The sequence below is a fragment of the Colletotrichum godetiae genome, assembly GCF_030913485.1.
Source record: "Colletotrichum godetiae strain CBS 193.32 chromosome Unknown BDP55scaffold_8, whole genome shotgun sequence".
Taxonomy (NCBI): domain Eukaryota; kingdom Fungi; phylum Ascomycota; class Sordariomycetes; order Glomerellales; family Glomerellaceae; genus Colletotrichum; species Colletotrichum godetiae.
In genome coordinates this window covers 565,526-583,950 of record NW_026851256.1, presented here as the reverse complement: position 1 = coordinate 583,950, position 18,425 = coordinate 565,526, and the positions used below count along the sequence as shown (strand labels likewise).

Genomic DNA, 18,425 nt, shown 5'->3' with positions numbered 1-18,425 from the left:
AATGGCTACGCCAACATCAGCGGCGCTGGTCAAGCATTTGAATGATGCGGAATTGACGGCGCGAAACCTCACACCAGAGTTCAGGGCACGGGTCTTGAAGGCTGCCAGATGCCAGATGCCAGTCAAAGTCTGTCTAAGACCGGCCGGCGGTGAAGCGGCACGCTCAGTCTTTCATCTCCACAATGAGCACCGTGCATCGAGGGACAGCGATAGAGACATCGATTTATCGCACAACGGCACGTGTATCTCGCTCAGTGGTCAGGCCGATCCGAAGCCGGCGGCTGGGGAGATGAAGGTCGAATGATGGTTATCCGATTTGCGACATGGTCGCAGAAGCGGCCGATGTTTATTTGCAACGACACAGAGTCAGTTTGGATCCTTCTGCGTCTCGTGGATTTGTTCGACGGGGCAACAGACGCAATGGGGGAATCGGGACAAGCGAAGACCGGCGCCAGTCCCATACTACAAGTATGTTCCCCCGCCTACAGAGTACCGCGCGGTGGGCTGCAGATGTGCTGCATAGTTGATGCGCGTATGCGGGCTCAGATGCAGAAACTGTGCAGTACGGATATGTTTGGATGGATAGTCGATGAAGATGGAGACCTCGGATGCAGAGCTGCACTTTGCATTGCGGACAGATGGCCCGGCTGCGTCAAGCTGCTGCAGCTACTGCATATGCAGTCCAGGTTTCCAGAGTACAGCCATGTTTCTGATGCTCCGCCATGTTGGCCGGCCCGCCCTAGCTTCCACAGGGTCGAAGCTCCCCCGGCGACCGCGGCTGTCTACGGTGAGATGCTCCAGCTTCCTGCAGGACGAGTTACGCACTCACGACTCACGAAGTGGGGTTGAAGAAGCTCATGATACAGGCTCTCGTGCCTCTCGTTTTCCTCTGGGACGACATGACAACATCAGCAGCGGCAGAATCCTGGCTTGAAGCTTCAGTGCTCCACTTGCAAGGCCCGGCCAAGGGCATGTTTGTCATATTCCCGTGTGCACAGAGGTTTCAATCAAGAAGAACCCCTCTCGTTGGCGACCGCCATGCAGCATCCCCAGCTCCCTCGAGACGCCCGTCGTCTTACTGTAGGGGACCTTTTGTTTACTTTGGACTGTTCTTGGAAGCTCGTCTTCTGTCATCAGCTCGATCGACAAGCCGGCTTTCGGCTTTGGGCTAAACTTCCTGTAAGCATGACCAAGTTGGTCATCTGGTCGGTCTCGAAATAGGACTGAAGAATTCCATCCGGCCAGGGGTTGCGCAACAATGGATGAGGCTCTTGATTTCGAAGAATGGACGAAACGTTCATAAAGCTCTTGACTTCGCTTAAAGGGCCGATGCTATCATCAACCCTGTTGATATTGGCCAGCCTACCCTGTCTTGTTCCGCTCCCAATCTGCGGTTGCTTGGTTAGAGAAAAAAAAAAATCGTCTATGGGTCGTGTCCCTATTCACCGAGCCCTTGAACCCCGCGACGAGTCTGCGGATACTTTGCCGTCCGGATACACGACGAGCGAAAGGCTACACACAGCCCACTCATCCTCCCGATTCCAAGCCACCAGCTGCCATTGGCGCACTAGCGACTGGCGTTGGGGTCGTGATTGCGAGTCGTCAGCTTCAAGTCCAAGCGGGTGCACAGGCAAGTGCACTTGGCCGTCGGTGAAGGCGGCCGGAGGAATTTAAATGATCACTGACAGTGGCTGACGCAAACTGCCTTGACGAGCTTGTCTGATCTGACGGGCCGTCTTGGAACTATCTGGAGGGCGCCTCAAACCTTGTGACGACAGTCGGGAGCTACGGCGTTACGCCTGGCGCCATGGAGAACATCCCTGGTACTACAAAATGAGTCTCCTTTCGCGTTGCTCTATCAATCGCACGAGCTTCACGCCAACCCGGGTTCAACACGAACAGTTCAGCGGGACCTACTCCTGGAGCAGGTGTTGAGAGTGTGTAAGATGCTCAAACAGCAAAATGCGGATGAATCATCCGAAGACTCGGTATCCAGCATCGCCCGATCCCGAAGGGGGGGGGGCTAGGACAGGACCAAGAAGTGACCGAAACCCCAACACAACCACTCCATCAATGCGGTCGGAGAATTACTGACATAAGCTAAACGGAGGCATGCCGCACAAACATTGGGTTGCGATAATACGCATATAGCCCGATCGCGATTTGACTCATCAGACGCGAGAAGGAAATTCGAGAAGAAATGGGCACAACAAAAACATGGTCTTCAGGCATCTTCCCATGCCACAGGACATGGTCTCACCCAGCAATTGCACATCGCGAAAACAAGGTCTGGCCATCATCCATGACTATGAGGCTAACAAGTTGGGCTTGCGTATCCGAACTTGGTACAGATATGGGCGGCGGCGTAGAGGGCGGTGCGAGAAACCCCCGTGGGCCATCTCGATGTAAAAAGCATCGATCACGCACCTCCCGCCCCGATCACCTGGCCGGTCTAGTCCGGCTCTAAAACAGACGTCATCCTCTCGGGGTCGAGCCTGGCAGTGATCGTCAAGACTCAGGAACAGCCCCCCGGCCTGCGGCCCCTCCCCCAAGGCAGAGAGCTCGCCTCGCCGTCGTGTATCGAGATCCTGCTTAACCGGGCCGTCATTCTTATGCGGTCACATCGTTCTTTTCTGGAGCATTTTGCACAATTCAAAGCATCAAGGCCATGGGTATTACTGGATCCAGTGCCAGGGCCGCATCTACGACGGCCGTCGTCCCCATCAACAACAAAAACAGTGCCAATCACCTAGGGAGGTCGCTCATACGTACGACAGCATGTCGGTCAAGCTTGACCGAAACGAGTGAGGATGCCAACGAGAAACAGGATTGGATGGCTCGCCTTGTTTGTTTATTCGCGCGCACGAGACTTGGCTGTCGGAGCTACCACGCCGTGATGCCTTGGATTGATGAGCCCATCTCGCGCTATTGAAGATTACATGCATGATAGGGAAGACTGGCATCGGAAACAATCCAATGAGACGTCCCGTTGCACTCGAAAGCTGTCAGAGCCAAACTTTCAGCTTGGATTTGACATTGATAGAAGGTTTGCAAGCCTTGTCGCATGCCCGGCATAGACACAGCAGTCAGTGCCGCGTGACAGAGTCCGCGATGGCGTTGTCCCCCTCCCTCTCCCTCGGATCTCCGTGCCCCTCTTCCCCTCCTCTCCCGTTCCTCAGCTTTACTTACGCACACTGCACAGAGAGAGAGAGAGAGAGAGAGAGAGAGAGCCGTTGCTGCTTGAGCTTCCCCTCTTTTGCCCCTTGACCCCTCCAAAGCCACGATCAAACATCCTTTACGCGGCTCACCATGGATAACGTGGAGAAGCAGAGAGACGTCGCTCAAATCCTGCTCACAAAGTCTCTGGCTGAACGTTTGAGGATCATTTCTAGCCTGGATCCAGTCCAATGCACAAACGGTGCCGTTCACGCCGTTATGGAGCTCTTTCTTTGTCTCGTCCTCGTTGGTACGGCTATGGTGAAGCACGAAAGCGGGTGCTGACGGCGCGGGCGCGTTGCACTGCGGGTGGGAAACAAGCCACTCTTCATACTCGAGTGAGGGGAATTTTCTTCGCTCTTCTTTCTCGTTGGCTGCCACTTTGTTTACAAACTGCGGGTTCGCGATTCATGTCAACAATGGGCCCCTGCAGACCCTGTTTCCGAATCCTGGCTCCAACGCGAAGTCATGTGTTAGTTCACGTGATTCCCCCCAAGGATGGTGTCTCCAGCAGTGACGTCTCTAGCCGCCGTCATCCCGGTTTGGCAGCTGGTTCGACGGTCCGGTTGGCGAACCTGGTTCAAGGTTGGCGTTTGGTGGTGTGGTAGTGGGGGAAGAAGAGACCGACGACGGGGTTCTCGAATGGGACGTGCTGATGGGACAGGAACCAGGAACGTCCGAGCGGAGCTTCAGCTCAGGTTTGGGGGCTCAGTGGAGTCGGCATCCCTCAGCATGGCTCGTACGGACGAACTCCGATTTCTTTCTTTCTGCGGCTACGAAGAACGGATACCATCACATCATTGACGCCGAGAATCCGTCGAGATGACCCCCGGGTTGTGAGGGTCAATAGGTACAAGAGAGGCGCCGCTATGCAACTGCTGACGATATCGTCATGATGACAAGGCTGGCGAAGGATCTTGGTGTCAGCTTAGGCGGGGTTTACTCTATGGATACAGCTCCTCTCTCACGCTTCCTTCACCCCTCTTTCGAGTATCTATCTATCTTACAGTCTGACTGACCGACCCCGGAACCACTGGATGTTGCTGGGCTGAGACTGACTTTGGACTTGCTTGGAGAGCATGGGATTTTGGGACTGGGTTCCCCGCTTTCGCTATCAAGGGGACCTCTATTTCGGGGCGCAGCAACCACAGGCAAACAGCTCCCAAGGACCCAAGCTCCCAAGACCTCACGGATACCTCGCCCACTTTGTTGATGAACGATTCCTCAGCCCTCGGCTAATGCGATACGAAGATCCAAAGTTGGGTCGAAACATGTCGCCATGCATGCGGACCGGGGACTGATAGTTTCTCATTAATTGTCCGGCCATAGCAGCTACCGACACTACCGACCTATGCCTTGGAGGAGCAGGGCAACCCGCACCGATGTCTGAAACGAACGATATCACCCGGTGAGCCGGGCCCGTATGCTCGCTCTGGTGCCCGTCTGACGGACGGGTCTGACCTGACTCTTCCATTTCCCGGTCCATGTCGCAGCAGCAGTATGTAGAGGTCCCCCGTAGTAGCAGCAGCAGCCAGCCAGCGACAGCAACAGCAACAGCACCACCAGCCGATGCCGCAGGATCAAGTCGGGATGAACGAGCTTCCGGAATAGGCTCTCCACCGCCGTTCTTGCGTCTGAGAGTGTGAGCCAACGCAATGCCTTGAACAATGTTCACACATCCCAAACCAACAAGGCATCCGAAACTCGCCAGTCACATTGATTCCACGCGCCATTGCTAGGCGAATGTTACCCTTGTCTCGAGCCACCCAGGTTGCGCCTCTAGAGGCGAACAATTGTCCGACGGGCCTGTCCACGGTCTCCCGCGACGGCTTCAGGAATACCAGGGTCTTTTTGCGTGCTCGCTTCTCTCTCTCTATCTCTCTCTCGCCTCTGAGCCCTTGACTGTCTTGTTCTTCCCCTCCCCCACATCCCCGAGACCTCAAACATCCTTTTCCCCTTCTACCCAGGCTTGCCAGGCTACAGAAGCAGCGAAACACATCGGGCGAGACCGCCACGGCCGCACCGGTATGAATCGACCGGCCGGCCGAGCCGCCATTCAAAGTCCGCGTTGGTGCAAAGTTGTTTCTGACGGCGGCGGCGACCTAATGTCCGCAACATTCCTCCCGGTCCCCCGTTTTGTCATTGCGGTTGATGCGGTACGTGTACAGGCAGACCCCTATTTCCAAGGGACGCCGAGCGTGTTGCACGACTTGGTTTTTCCCTCCTCTTCTTTGTTCGTCTCGAGCTTATTGAGTAGTACCGTTCGACGTCTGATAGTTGGATCTGGGAGGCTTGCAGTCCCGCTACGGCGGACTGCTTTTTTTTTTTTTTTTGGTGACGGCGCCACTCCACTAACATGCGTTTGTGGCGTGTCCATCTTGGCTCGAAGTCGGAAAGCTTTCATCATTAGTCCCCTTGGTAAGGCATCTGAGTAGGTTAGGTCCCTAGGGCTCCTTGCGGACGGGAAGTCACAAAAGCGGTCATGGAAAACGGGCATGGCGCCCTCCGAGCTAAAACATCAAACATTCCCCCCCACGAGGGTTGAGACAAAGAAAAAAGTGTGGCGGTGTGACGGGCGGCTCCTGGAATGGCGGCAGGCTGGACACTGAGGTAGAGGACGATGCGATCAGCGAGAATCCTGTTTTCCCCTGAGTTCTCCTGAACTAAGCGGGAGCGAGTGCAAGATGGCACGATGTGGTTGCGGGAGGGAGAGTCGGGTTCCGCGTGGTTTAGGGGGGGGCTTGCTGGTAGTACTATCTTAGCATCAGCATCGGGAATCTTGTATGCGATGGAGAGAATACCATCTTCAGCATGGACGGATGGCGCACTCTAGGGGTGTTTGAGGAGAGTGGGAGACCGGCGGCTGGTTGGAGTCTAGTGGTGTCTTTCTACTATACTGGTGAGGTGTTCGTAAGAGGGTGAAGCTGGGACTTTTGGTGGCGTGATGCCTACTTATCCTGCATCGGGATCAATCGTTCTGGAAACTTGTCTATGGTGAGGAGTTTTAAAATAGACTATGGTTGCCTCAACCCCTGAGACCATCTGCTGTGCTGCCATTTCCGTCCCTGAGCATCTCAACGAGCGCCGCGCCGTATTGCAAGACTGTGGATCTAGACGGGGTTCTTTGGTGCGAGAAGGTGACCTTGGATCGGCGGTGGGGGTTCTTTGCTTGTTTTGGTGAAGCGGTTGGATGGTGGGAGATCTGGATTGTTCGAGTTCCGGTTGGTGTTTGGACCGCTGTGTAGACTGGCTGGATCCCCTGTTCGGCGTCGGAGTCGGCTTTAGAGTTGAGGTATCGTCGGCCGGTGTTTGCTGCTGTCAGCCATGGCTACCGGAGGTTGGGTTGAGTTGGGTAATTGGTTCTGTCTGGAGTAGGGAGATTGGAGCTGGAGATGACGAGCGAGTACGGCGTGGAGGAGGGGTTTTTCAACATAGATATCTCGTGAAGCTCTTCTTGGTGTATGAATGGGCCTGAGTCCTAGCTATAAAATGTGAGATCTGTGACAGCTTGATGTGATAACTGGAGCGAGCATATGGAACTCGGCTCGTGGGTTTCCAGTCTTTTAAGTCTGCTTCCACCAACGACGGTACAGTTCTGCAAGAGAGACACACATGACAAGTTGATCCATGACGATTGACAAGGTCTTCTGGTGGGCAGGAGGTTTGCTGGTATACTCATCCCACGTACGTGATCTACAAAGGTATGTGAGGTAAGATAGATTACCTTACGCCCTAAGATGATGCTGGCCAGCAAGTGTTGTTTGTTCTGTGTGGAATATACCACAAGAGTTGATGAAAGCTCTCAAGTTAGATTACGGATTTCTGTTTCAGAGAAGAGGGAAGTATCGAAGATCGTCAAGCTGGTCCTCGGCCTCAGTCCCAACTCACCAGCAGCGCAGTAATTTGGGTGCGGCTGGCGCAGATCTCTACATCTCAACAACGATGCTGACTTCACGATGTCCGCCCCAATACGGGGAAGAAATAGGCTATTTATGTTGGTCTCCTCTCCTTCTGCTGCTGTCACCGAGCGATTCGAGGGTCAGGGCTGACAAGAGGCGTCTTTTCCTTTTACTGTTGCCTGTGATTTCACGGTGCAGGTGTAGGCTAGAGTTGGTTGAGCGATGTTGACGTAAAAACTCCTCAGTGTTGTAAAGGATCTCGCTGCTCGGGAAAATGCGTGGCATGGGCTGATCACTCTGTAAGGAGTGATTGACAGTTACCTAGATAATACGAAGTAACCTCGCCTCAAGAGTTTGGACAGAGGTTTTCTCCACCCTGTGGCTACACGGGAAAGATTCTGAGTCACCCTGGAAAGAGATTCAAAGGTGATTTAGGGGTAGTGTTCGAGGTTTTGAATGAGTGCGCGCTCTAGAGTATGGTTAGTTGACTGTCGTCCGATTCATGCAACCTGTGCCGAGTGGCTTGCGTGAGAGAGTCTGGGACGTGATCTTGTCCAAGTAGGAGTTGACTGGGTCCGTATCACAGGAAGGGTGTTCAGAGAGTTAGACGAATAGACTTGAGGAAGATGGACTCGCGACGAATGGATATTCGGGGACCGATGTAGGAACTTTCAATACCGCTCTGGGAAAAGGTTCGTATTTCCAAGATCTGAGCAAGAGACGGACGAAGACGGCGAATTAAGAGACAGGCCGTTCGTTGACTTATTGTGGTAGACGATGGATTGGCGGCCATTTCTTGGTCAAATGGACATATCGTAAATGAAATTGATTCAATCTTCGGTGAGTTTTGACATCGAGGACGGGGATGGGGAGAAAAACGTAACAAGCGAAGGGTTCTGGGGCCGATTTAACGGAGTTTCAGGGGCGAAGAAGATCAGGAACTATCAGAAAACAGTGCTGTTCGAACATCGAGAGAAATGATTGAATCCTTGACCCTCTGTCCTCTGAGATCCCCAACGAGGTTGAGTTGAAATACGCTATATCTGCCTTTGGCGTATGAAGTAGGGGAGAAGTGTGAGTCGGGTAGGCGCCATGAATGTATCTAAGAGTCGTCTCAACAGATAAACGGCAACGACTGCGAGGTCGAATTTTACTTCACAGGTCTACCATTGGGAATTAACTGTCACATACAACGTTGATATCCGAATACCATCATTCTTCTCACTTCCCCTTGACTAATCTGACGTAAAGGAGTTCTGGGTCGTCCCGTCCAAACTTTTTCTGATGCTTCAGTGAGTGTGGGCTCTTTTCGGCAGGTGAAGACATCCACATTATTACGTCTGCTGATGCGTGGGATACCTCTCATGTGCTGCCTTCTTGGTATGGTCCCGTCGGCCTGAATGCCTCACCCTCACGAAGGGACATTCCACCATGGGCGGCCTCACAGCTCTCTACATCAGTTTGGTCTTTTGATTATCAGTAAATTTTTGTTCCAGATTGAAACAGATCTGTATAAAAAGAATGAAACGAGGGGAATGACAAAAATGAGCTCACTGTGACTTTATGTAAGGCCACCAAGTTCGAACTTACGTTCCTTGCCGAAACCAGGCATTAACTCCCTCCACTAGGCCATATACACTTCAGGCGCTGCTCATGCTATCTGGTGCACTTCTTTGCCTTACAAGCCTTCGAGCAGTTCTGTTGAGTGATTCAGATCCCAGGTTTTTCTGCACTGAGTCACCTTATCATTGCCCGAAATATCCCCATAAGTAACTACCTACAGTTGCATGGTAGTAGTATGTATATACCATGCCTTGATCGATGCACAAATCGAGCTAGTGTTCGTGCTCTTCACTCGTTACTACCGTGGATTTGGATACAATACCAATGGATCACCCAGTTTGTACTGACAGGAGATTTAATGAGAACAGGTCTCCTAAACACTCCAGGACATCACTCTTTTGGATGTCTGAAACATCTCACTCTTATGTCCTCCCCCAAGACTTGATCATGGATGGGCTAAGTTGAGATCTGAGAAACATCATCGTCCGAGACAACCAATCTTGGTACAAGTAGTGGATAGTACTTGTAGACATACCGTGGACCAAGTTGAGTCTTTATTACAAATATCATAGTTGACCAGATGCCAGATGTTTGTGAAAGGACAGCCGGTCAAACACACACTCTGGACTGCTGTAGGTGAATGCCGATGAGAAAGCTTCATATCTGAGACTGCGAAGTATAAGATACTGCTGTCTCAACGATGACAGATGAAGTGAAGACAACCTATAGAACGGTAGAATAAATGTTGAAGGTAAGAATAGAGAAATTCTCCCTCAAAGCTACCTCGATATAAGGTAATGTCACCACCTCGCTGTGACATTCTGGCACAGGATTGAGTTATGGACCCATAGCGGGTAACAGTGGAAACTTGCAGGGACCCCCACCATCGGCGGGGCGTGGGTGAGGTAATGTCAAAGCCGTTTTTTTTTTGCCGGGCGGTAACGTTTGGCAGAACTTTCTACGCTCCAAACTTTTTGGACGAGATCCTGGCAGCGATCAGAGCGTATGCGCCTTACGACCTGAGAACGCCAAAAGAAAAAAGAAAATATCGCCAATTTCCACGATAATTTAGTATCTCATTCTACCAAACAATTGAGCTGCAATTGAAAGGATACACCTTATACAATGACCAAAACCGCGAGCGCAAAGCGCAAGCGCGCCGAGAGAGAGGCTCTCAAGGCCGCCGAGTCCAACAAGCGCGCCAAATCCTCCCACGACGCCTCGGCCGACGGCAGCAACACCCCGGACTCGAACGATGTCGCCGACACCGCCACCAGCTCCAACGGCACTAGACTGCCCAAGATCTTGCTTGAGAAGAAGCTCTTTGTCGAGAAGTCGACCGGCCAGGACCGCATTCGCGAGGCGAAGCTATACGACCTCCTCAGCAGCGAGAACGAGACGGACCGCCTCGAGGCCGCCGGCGCCATCATTTCTAGCCTTCTCGACGGCGAAGGCGTGACGGAGGAGTGTCTGACGAGACATCTCGACTGGAGACTGTTCCGTGGTCTCGCCAGTGGCAGAGCGGGATCGAGGTTGGGCTACAGCGTCGTCTTGGCCGAGATCCTCAGCCAACTCCTCGGCCCTCCCAGAAACTTGTGTCGCGACAAGTACCCCAACCTTACTTTTGATAAGGTGCTGGAGATGTTGATGGAGAGGACGCGCTTCGGAGGGAACATTTCGGGCCAGGAGGAGCGAGACCTGTACTTTGGACAGCTGTTCGGGCTCGAGTGCTTCGTGCGCGCGAAGATCCTGTTTCTTGAAGAGGAGGGCCCCAACAGATGGATTGAGATTCTCAGACTGCTCGTCAAGCTGGGCGGCAAGAAGATTTGGCTGCGGCCGCAGTGCGGATGGGTCGTTGCGCAGGCCTTGGCGCAGCTGGACCGCCCCCGCGTCGAGGCGGTGCTGCAGCAGTTGGTCGAGCTCGGCTGGGCCAAGACCCCCGAGGGTGTCGGTATTTGGCTTGTCGCATTCGAGCAGTGTCCTGAATTGACCACCGGCGATAAAGCGAAGCACCACCATCCTCTCTCTTCGAGGAATTTGAACGACCTGGCCAGTATCCTGAAGGAGAGCGGGCAGGATGACGTGGAGAAGCAGCAGAAGCAGCAGCAGCAGCAGCAACAACAACAGCAGTCGAGGAGGGGCCACTACGTCAAGAATAAGAAGGCCAACTGGACGCCGCAATTGCACTTCGTATGGGACCTGATTGTGCGACACTTCCTACGCAAGGGTCCTGCAGGTGTTGATGAGTTCAGATCGTTCTGGAAGCGAGTTGTCGATGGTGAGCATTCGGAGTGTGCAGCTTGTAGAGACACCAAGCTAATCTAGACATCACAGACAACTTCTTCGCCAAGACCGCCACCGAGGGACAAAAGTTCAGGGGCTTCCTGGTCTTCCAGAAGATGCTTCAGACCTACGCCGATATCGACGACCTCCTAGATGTTCTCTTCAGCAGAAACCTGATGACATGCCTCATCAACCAGGCATCCCAGGAAGACCGCTTCCTTCACCGTGCAGCTCTGAAGACCTTGAAGGTCGTCGAGGAGACTTCTGCGGCGCATCCTGAGGCTACTGGCATCATTCTCGACAACCTGATCAACAATAATGGACTGTACCGGTTCGATGTTATGACTAAGAGCAAGACAGTGGACAAGATTCTTCAGCATGTGAAGGCCGAGACCGGCGAGGATGTCATCCAGGTTCTCAGCGGACCTGTCATGAAGACTTCCACGACATCGTGCGTCGAACCCCCATTCTACAGATTATCTCGAGCTTGATGCTGACTATCACATAGAAAGGACATCAACTCAGTCAAGCTCGACCTCCGTGTTTACATCGAATACATCTTCCGCCTGACCACTTCGGCACCAGAACCTGCGCTGCAGGAGCTGACATCTCTTGCCTATGCCAAGCCCATATGGATCCCGGAGAACGCGAACTCGCTAGTGACGGAGCTGAGCAGAAGCCGTCTTCAGTCGGCCTTTGCCAAGCTTTCGCGCAAGGCTGAGGACTCCAACTACCTTTGCACGGCGGTACAGTCGATCAACCCAGACTACATTCGTATGGAGGGTGAAATGAAGAAGGAGGTTCACGCCGCGCGGAAGCGATTGGAGAAGCTCATGAAGAAGAGCGCCTCTGCGAGCGAGAGCTCGACGGACGAAGTCAAGATTTCACAGGGCCTGGCGCTGCTTCACGCCATTGCCATCTTCCAGCTCTACAACGAGGAGCCGGATGCGTTCCAGCTTCTGAGCGATCTCAAGGAGTACCAGACTCGTCTGCAGACGGACGAGGAGGGTGCTGCTGAGTTCTTGGTCGAGATCTTGCTTTCCCTCGTTTCTCAGCAGTCGTCGCTTCTGCGCGAGATCTCGCAGCGGGTGTTTGGCTACTTCACTAGCCGAGTCTCGCCCAAGGCGTTGGAGCTGCTGCTGGACGTCCTCTCCGCCGACGAGAGCGCCAAGGGACAGCAGTCGCTCTTCGATGTCGACGCCGATGATATGGATGTCGAGGATATGGAGGAGGACGAGGAAGACGAATCCGACGATGAGGCTGGTTCCGACGCCGAGGTGGACTCCAACGTAGAATTTGACGCTCTCGACGCCGGCGACGAGGAGGGTGAAGAGAACGACGACGACGACGAAGAAGGATCTGGATCAGACGAAGAGGCAGACGACGAGGAAGCACAGAACCTCGCAGACCTCGACGACGCACTCGGCAAGATCCTCAACAGCCACCGCCTCGACAAGGACGAAGACGCCGAGTCCTCGGACAACGACTCGGACATGAGCGACGGCGACATGCTGGAGCTGGACGGCAAGCTGGCCGAGGTCTTTAAGCAGCGCCAAAAGGCGGCGCCGAGCAAGAAGAAGGAGCGCAAGGCGGCCAAGGAGTCCGTCGTCAACTTTAAGCGGCGCGTGCTGGATCTGCTCGAGATCTTTGTGCGCAATGAGGCCGGCAGCCCGACGACGCTGGCGATTCTGCAGCCGCTGCTGCAGCTTGTTCGCACGTCAACCATCAAGACGCTTTCTGATCGGGCGTTTGAGCTGGTCAAGGACTATCAGAAGCGCGCGCGCAAGGCGAGGTCCGGTAATAGTGGCAAGTCGACCGAAGACGGGAAGCTGGACCTGGAGGAGGCGGTTGAGGTTCTGAAGGGCGTCTACGCCGAGCTCAAGGCCGGCGAGACAAAGTCTCATGCCAAGGCTGCGGTGCCTGCCTGCCTGATCGCTGCTTCTAGCGTGTTCCATGCCGGTAAAGGTGACCGGGCTGCTGTGGATGCCATTGTTGGGGATGTGGAGGATGCCTCGGCGACGCAGCTGGAGATAAAGAAGGCATGGGACGAATGGTGCAGGAACCAGGAGGCTCTCAAGAAGAAGGCGGCCGGCGGTGCTGAAAAGAGTAAATAGGTGGAAAGACGTGGATAGTGTCTGCTAGATTTCATTCGATACAAAGCTTTTGTTTCTGGCGTCTGGGCATGGGATGGGAACAAAGATCTGGAATTGTGTCGCGTCGAAAAAAGCATTGGCCTCATGAGGTACAAGGAAGGTTCTGGGTTCACAGTCTTGAGCATATTTAATACACAGAGCCCAACTTCCACAATTCACACAGATTTCACCGAGCTTCGTTTCTTCTCTTCTCGCCTACCTACCTACTCACTCGGAGGTGGCTGGCCCTTACTGCTGTCTTTTACATTTCATTTTGATCATTATACAAACCAAACTGCTTCAAATGGGAGAACACCTACCAACAGACTTTTTCTTGCCCATTCTAACCCAATCAAAACCAGTATACAACATTACCTCTCTATCCCAAATAACAATCGATCAAAAATCACCTTCAAAGACTCGACCCTGACGCTTGGGGTTGATCCTAAGCGGAACCTCAACAGCCTCTAAGGTTGCACCACTGTCGACAACCGTGGCATCCCCTGGGCCAAACTCATGCACTTCAATAGCTTGAGCGGTTTCAATCTCATCAACATACCAGGTGGCTCTAGGGCTCAATATAGCAGGAGTTGGCGTGTGGAAATGGGGAGGCTCCTCGCCGCGCAGCCTAGCAAGAATCGAATCGTCCCTGCTCCACAGCAGGGCGAAAGTGACTGGGTCAACTTGAGGGGGCTCTCTTGCATCCTCACCATCGAGGTCTCCAGCAGCTTCTTCTTGCGTCGACGACGGACTGCTGGAAGAGAGGCTCTGGCTAGTCGAAGTAGATGTCGGACTACCCGTCTCTGATCCGGTCTCTAGGTCCCAGAAAGAGAAGTCGTTGGGAAGTCCCTCATGAGCCAGGGAGTCGGTGGAGTGTGACCATCTGGACTGATTTCCGTTGTGCGCACCAGCAGGAAGGTCTTGGATAGGTGAAGCGGAGGCTGGATCCGGGTTACGCGCTCTCAGAGTACCTTTAGCGGCTTCAACCTCCCTAAGCCATTGGGAGACGCCGATCTGGGTTTGGTCGAAGGCAAGGGAGTCTGTAGACTGAGTCGATCTAAAGCCTGGATTTTCGTCGGACTCTGAATCAGACTCTAAATCCTCGCCGAGTCCTATTGTGGCGTCCCCTAGAAGCTTTCGATAGCTTTTCAAGGAGGAAGAAGATGATGCTGGAGACTCTTCCGTGGGTAGAGGCAAGGGGGATACATAGTCCGCGGCTTGGTCAACCTGACGCCCGGTTCTTCCCAGCAGAATGTTAATGATGCTCTTCGTACACATTTTGGAAGTTGTGTGTGGTGCGAGCTAGTATTCTTCTGAGCGCGTATTTCGATTCGTGATGAGATGGTTTGGAGGTGTGTGACGAACTTGGGTGTGAGTGTAATGGATTTATTGACCTCGACAATGGATTATCACCCTATTTAAGCTTATTCTTTGAGGCAAGTAACGACCTTGGGTAGTCGAGAACGACCCAAGGCCGTCCGACTTGAATAATGTGTAGGATTGAACAAGGGCATTGTTCTCTGTCTAGTTGAAGGAGATATTTAGCTCACAACCAACTCAGGGGCACCCTTTGCCTATACTATAGAGTCTATTCAAACTCAACAGATCAACAAACCGACACTGATTTAGTATCACACCACAGATTCTTTCTATAGCATATCTTGGCTGTACTTGCCCAGTTCTTCTCCCAGGGTTGACTGGGATCATTCAAAAACGATTATTACTTTGGCAGTAAGCAGCTGGAACACAACTTCAACAAAACCGTCACTTGATGTTTAAGGGTTTGCTCAGATTCGAGTCGGATTCACAGCAGAAAAAAGGAGGGTCAGCTTACAGTGTAGACTGGAAACAAGTACTTGAAGCTCACCCATTGCGAGTATCTCCGAACCTCATTAAGGTACCGTATACTACCTTATTGGAATCTCTTCAAGTCAATCTTGTATAAGGACCCTTCCATAGGATAGAAACTTTGCTTGAACATGTACCCCTTTGGACCGCCCTGCCGCGCCGCCGGCTACAGAGGTTTTGTAGCGCAACACCTTGGCGGGTAGACGGCCGGTGATGCCGCCAAGGTCGGAGCCGCCATACCTTCTCTGCTTCTGGCCCGCGAAACCGCGACTGACATGCCGTAGATATTCTCGATTCAACTTGATGGATCCAAGTACCTTGCTATCGGAGAAACCCACCATATATTCTTAACAAGTCACGAGTACAAGAAAACAGTTTCGAATGACATCAACCTTTACTGAGCTGCCCATTCCTTTCCGCGTCCTGGAATCCGTGTATAAAAGTCAGTAGCTCGCCTTCTCGATACTCTTTTTTATCTTCTTCCTTCATGTATCCACGCTTCTTCAGATAAACCAAACAAATCCACGCTTCCTCCAAGAAACGAAATTTGCCAAGTCGCCACCACCCATACCAAGCACGACCCCGACAATGCATCCTAAACTATTCCTCTCCGCTCTGCTTGGCCTCCTTGTGGCACCCAGTGCAGGCCTCCCCGTTCAACCTGACGAGACACTCTCTACCTTGGGCCCCAGTGCAGATTTGCCCAGTCAACCTGACGACAAACTCACTACCGTGAGCCCCATAGATGTTGTTGATAATATCCCGCATGTGGCAGCACTCAGGAACTACGTAAGTCCAAAAAACAAAGAAGAAGCGGAAGAAACCTGCGATCTCTTTGCTATACCGAGATACCTAGACGCAGATAAATTTTGAGCGCATGACAGGACCATTTTCTTTTAGTTCATGTTTCTTTGGGAAGAGTCTGTCCAGCTAACGAAGCCACAGGGTTACTGTGCTCTCCAATGCACCCCGGAGCTATTCATGCTGCTCACGGTCGTCGACTGCATCAATGATTGCATGGGGGAGAGAGGATATGCAGAGTAGCATGGCCCAATATGGCCAGACGAAATTAAATGGATATGGAAGGGTCTTGAAGGGTGAACTGCGGTACATGGCTACGCTGGTGGGCTATTATCACGACTTGCTGCCGGACGAACTCGCCAAATAAGATGTCAACTTTGCCGAATGAAGTCTCTCTCACACGCCAAACCTTTAGGGAAATCGACACCATAAGTAATTAAAAGTTCAACTCCATGAGTTTTCTATAAGGTAGTCTGCGAACACGATGCGCCTTCCCAAACTTGCCTCAGAACTTACATAAAGACTGGCCCCAGCCTCCATCCAGACATATCAATGATAGTTTTCCATACGTCTTACAACCTAATCTCAATAGTCTCAGGATGACTATGCCTATATGATCGATGACCATATATTCACCTTCCAGAATGAATCACAGTCCTGTCCCATACATGTATACATCTTTAAGCCCTCGTCCTCGGCACAAATTCACCTCAAGTTCCAAGCTCAACTCTCTCCCACCACCTAGATCTATTCTCAGACCTGTCCATCTGTTCAATCATGTTGTGAAGCCTCAGCAAACCCACGATTCAAAACAAAACCAGACGACCCCCTAATCAAGCACCCCATTGCGCCGGTCGATTATCCCAATACCCCTCAGGATTTGCATAATCCCGCAAGCCGCCATAAAAACTATAGTCCCGGGTTTCCACCATACCACCCTGCCTGATATTCGGCGAGAAATGCGGCCCAATCTTCTGTCTACACAACGGGCAACTAAACTGCGCCGCCCAGGTCTGCTCCGTCTCCTGCCGCCCCTCGGGAGCCCCGCGGAGGTCGCGCAGCGCCAGCCAGCTCTTGAGGCACTTGCGCCCCACGTACTGCGAGCAGCAGGGCAACATCACGGGCTCGTGATTCGGGTACTCCTCCCAGCCGGACATGCAGATATTGCAGTTAGGCGTGCCGTCGGCGACGGCTTGCTCGGGCAGCACGGAGTACTTGTGCGTCCTCGCGTCCGCCGAGCGGTTTCGCGACCTCATATCCGCGAGCGCGAGCGCCGTGTTGCGTTCAATCGCATAAATGATATTTTGACCTTTTTCGAGCATATTGCGGAAGTGGTCGACAGTGTCGAAGCTATGCGGGACGATGGGCCAGTGGTGCTCGACCCAGTAGACGCACTCCTGGACCAGGTCGTAGGCGGCGAGGTCGTTATCCAAGGTCAAGTAATCCGGGTGCGAAGCGTGGGGTATGAAGTGCGGGTTCGGCCACGGGTTGAGCACGGCGAGCAGGCCGCCGCCAAGGTACATCATGATATCCTCGTCCAGGCCGGCGTCGAGGGCGAGAAAGTTGTACAGCCAGCACAAGAAGTAGTAGCGTCGCCACACGGTGCGGCTCCAGTCTTCCTTGCCCAGCCATGGCATTTTATGGGAGTGCCAATATGCGCTCGAGGGGTGCTTTTGGGATTCCTCCGAGCCTCTGTCTGATATCGCGTCGCGGGCTCGCTCCGCTCTCTCTTTGAGCTTGAACATGCGGCGGGAATAGGTGTCATGGCTCAACGCCACAAACGCCATCTGGTGACCGGGCCAGTCGCGCGGATCGTCGTGTAGACTCTCCAGTTGTAACGCCCTATCAGTCGGCCCCATGACGTGATCCCATACTTCCTCTTCCTCATCAAATACCTGTCCTGAGATCTCCTCGGCAAAGGCCTCGAGGGTTCCTTCCGAGTCGGTTCTGTTCACCATATTCTCGAGGATATAGGTTGCTTCGTTCTTTCTCACGGCGAGCGCAGGGTTGACGCGCCACTCCTCGTTCATCGGCTTGCACTGGCAGTAGAACACGCCGTGCCCAATGTGTGAGCGGAGCAGCTTGCACCAGATCTCTGGCCAAGAGGACGAAATCTCCATTTCCCACTGCCGGGTCTCGGCTTCTACGGGAAAAGGTTTTGATAGCACCGTCAAGGTCAGTCTGAGCAGCTGACGGAGGTAATTCTCGCGGTAGACTATGAAGTCGTGAGTGTGGATGATGCTTAAGTTGGCTCCTGGGCCCGGAACTTTGTTGTCAGCCGGGATCGATTGCAAGACTTCGTCAGGGCTCTCAAAGTACGCATCGATGTTGCCGGTGCAGAAGTAGCACTCTCCGTCCATTATCTGAATCAAGCCTCCTCGACAACGCCCCGTTGTGCAATCCTTTGCGTGTAGATGGGCGCATCGAACCAAGTTGTTGACCCAGTGGATAAGCTTCCCGTGCGGTACTTCTTGGAAATCACGTTCAGTATTCTCTCTGTAGACATTGTCTTCTTCTTTTACCAGACGATGGCCATGAATTCTTCCGTCTGGCAGAGGGTGTCTTTTAGTTTCGCCATCGTTCGTCGTATATCCAGATGGCTTCGTGCAATAGTATCTGCGCCATAAGTTGATGCACATATCGGAGATCGGGTCTTGTCGGTGCCAGTCGAACTTGCCCTGAG

At 53.0% G+C, this 18,425-nt stretch overlaps 5 protein-coding genes across 5 annotated transcripts; 3 read left to right on the top strand and 2 right to left on the bottom strand.

Moving 5' to 3' along the window:
- Position 1: 1 nt before the first annotated feature.
- Positions 2-1,247, top strand: BDP55DRAFT_712594 (uncharacterized protein; the record flags this gene model as incomplete). The annotated part of the gene is made up of 3 exons (XM_060578211.1): positions 2-242; positions 263-787; positions 841-1,247. 3 exons carry the CDS (start codon positions 2-4, stop codon positions 1,170-1,172), a joined length of 1,098 nt encoding a protein of 365 aa, XP_060433175.1. The 3' UTR covers positions 1,173-1,247.
- Positions 1,248-9,803: 8,556 nt separating this feature from the next.
- BDP55DRAFT_628798 (DNA polymerase phi) lies at positions 9,804-13,075 on the top strand (the record flags this gene model as incomplete). The annotated part of the gene is made up of 3 exons (XM_060571943.1): positions 9,804-10,956; positions 11,013-11,412; positions 11,470-13,075. 3 exons carry the CDS (start codon positions 9,804-9,806, stop codon positions 13,073-13,075), a joined length of 3,159 nt encoding a protein of 1,052 aa, XP_060433174.1.
- A 417-nt stretch (positions 13,076-13,492) lies between these two features.
- Positions 13,493-14,371, bottom strand: BDP55DRAFT_628797 (uncharacterized protein; the record flags this gene model as incomplete). The annotated part of the gene is made up of 1 exon (XM_060571942.1): positions 13,493-14,371. The coding sequence occupies one exon, from the start codon at positions 14,369-14,371 to the stop codon at positions 13,493-13,495; it is 879 nt and encodes a 292-aa protein (XP_060433173.1).
- A 1,066-nt stretch (positions 14,372-15,437) lies between these two features.
- Positions 15,438-16,321, top strand: BDP55DRAFT_653267 (uncharacterized protein). Its single transcript, XM_060574175.1, has 2 exons — positions 15,438-15,730; positions 15,887-16,321. Exons 1-2 carry the CDS (start codon positions 15,530-15,532, stop codon positions 15,983-15,985), a joined length of 300 nt encoding a protein of 99 aa, XP_060433172.1. The 5' UTR covers positions 15,438-15,529; the 3' UTR covers positions 15,986-16,321.
- A 75-nt stretch (positions 16,322-16,396) lies between these two features.
- Positions 16,397-18,381, bottom strand: BDP55DRAFT_759820 (uncharacterized protein; the record flags this gene model as incomplete). The annotated part of the gene is made up of 1 exon (XM_060580836.1): positions 16,397-18,381. One exon carries the CDS (start codon positions 18,379-18,381, stop codon positions 16,576-16,578), a length of 1,806 nt encoding a protein of 601 aa, XP_060433171.1. The 3' UTR covers positions 16,397-16,575.
- Positions 18,382-18,425: the final 44 nt, after the last annotated feature.

What these genes read in the sequence shown, in the direction of transcription:
- BDP55DRAFT_653267 (XM_060574175.1), top strand. Translation starts at nt 15,530, where the DNA reads ATGCATCCTAAACTATTCCTCTCCGCTCTGCTTGGCCTCCTTGTGGCA. An exon ending in TGGCAGCACTCAGGAACTAC is followed by an intron (nt 15,731 to 15,886) that starts GTAAGTCCAAAA and finishes ACGAAGCCACAG; the next exon opens with GGTTACTGTGCTCTCCAATG.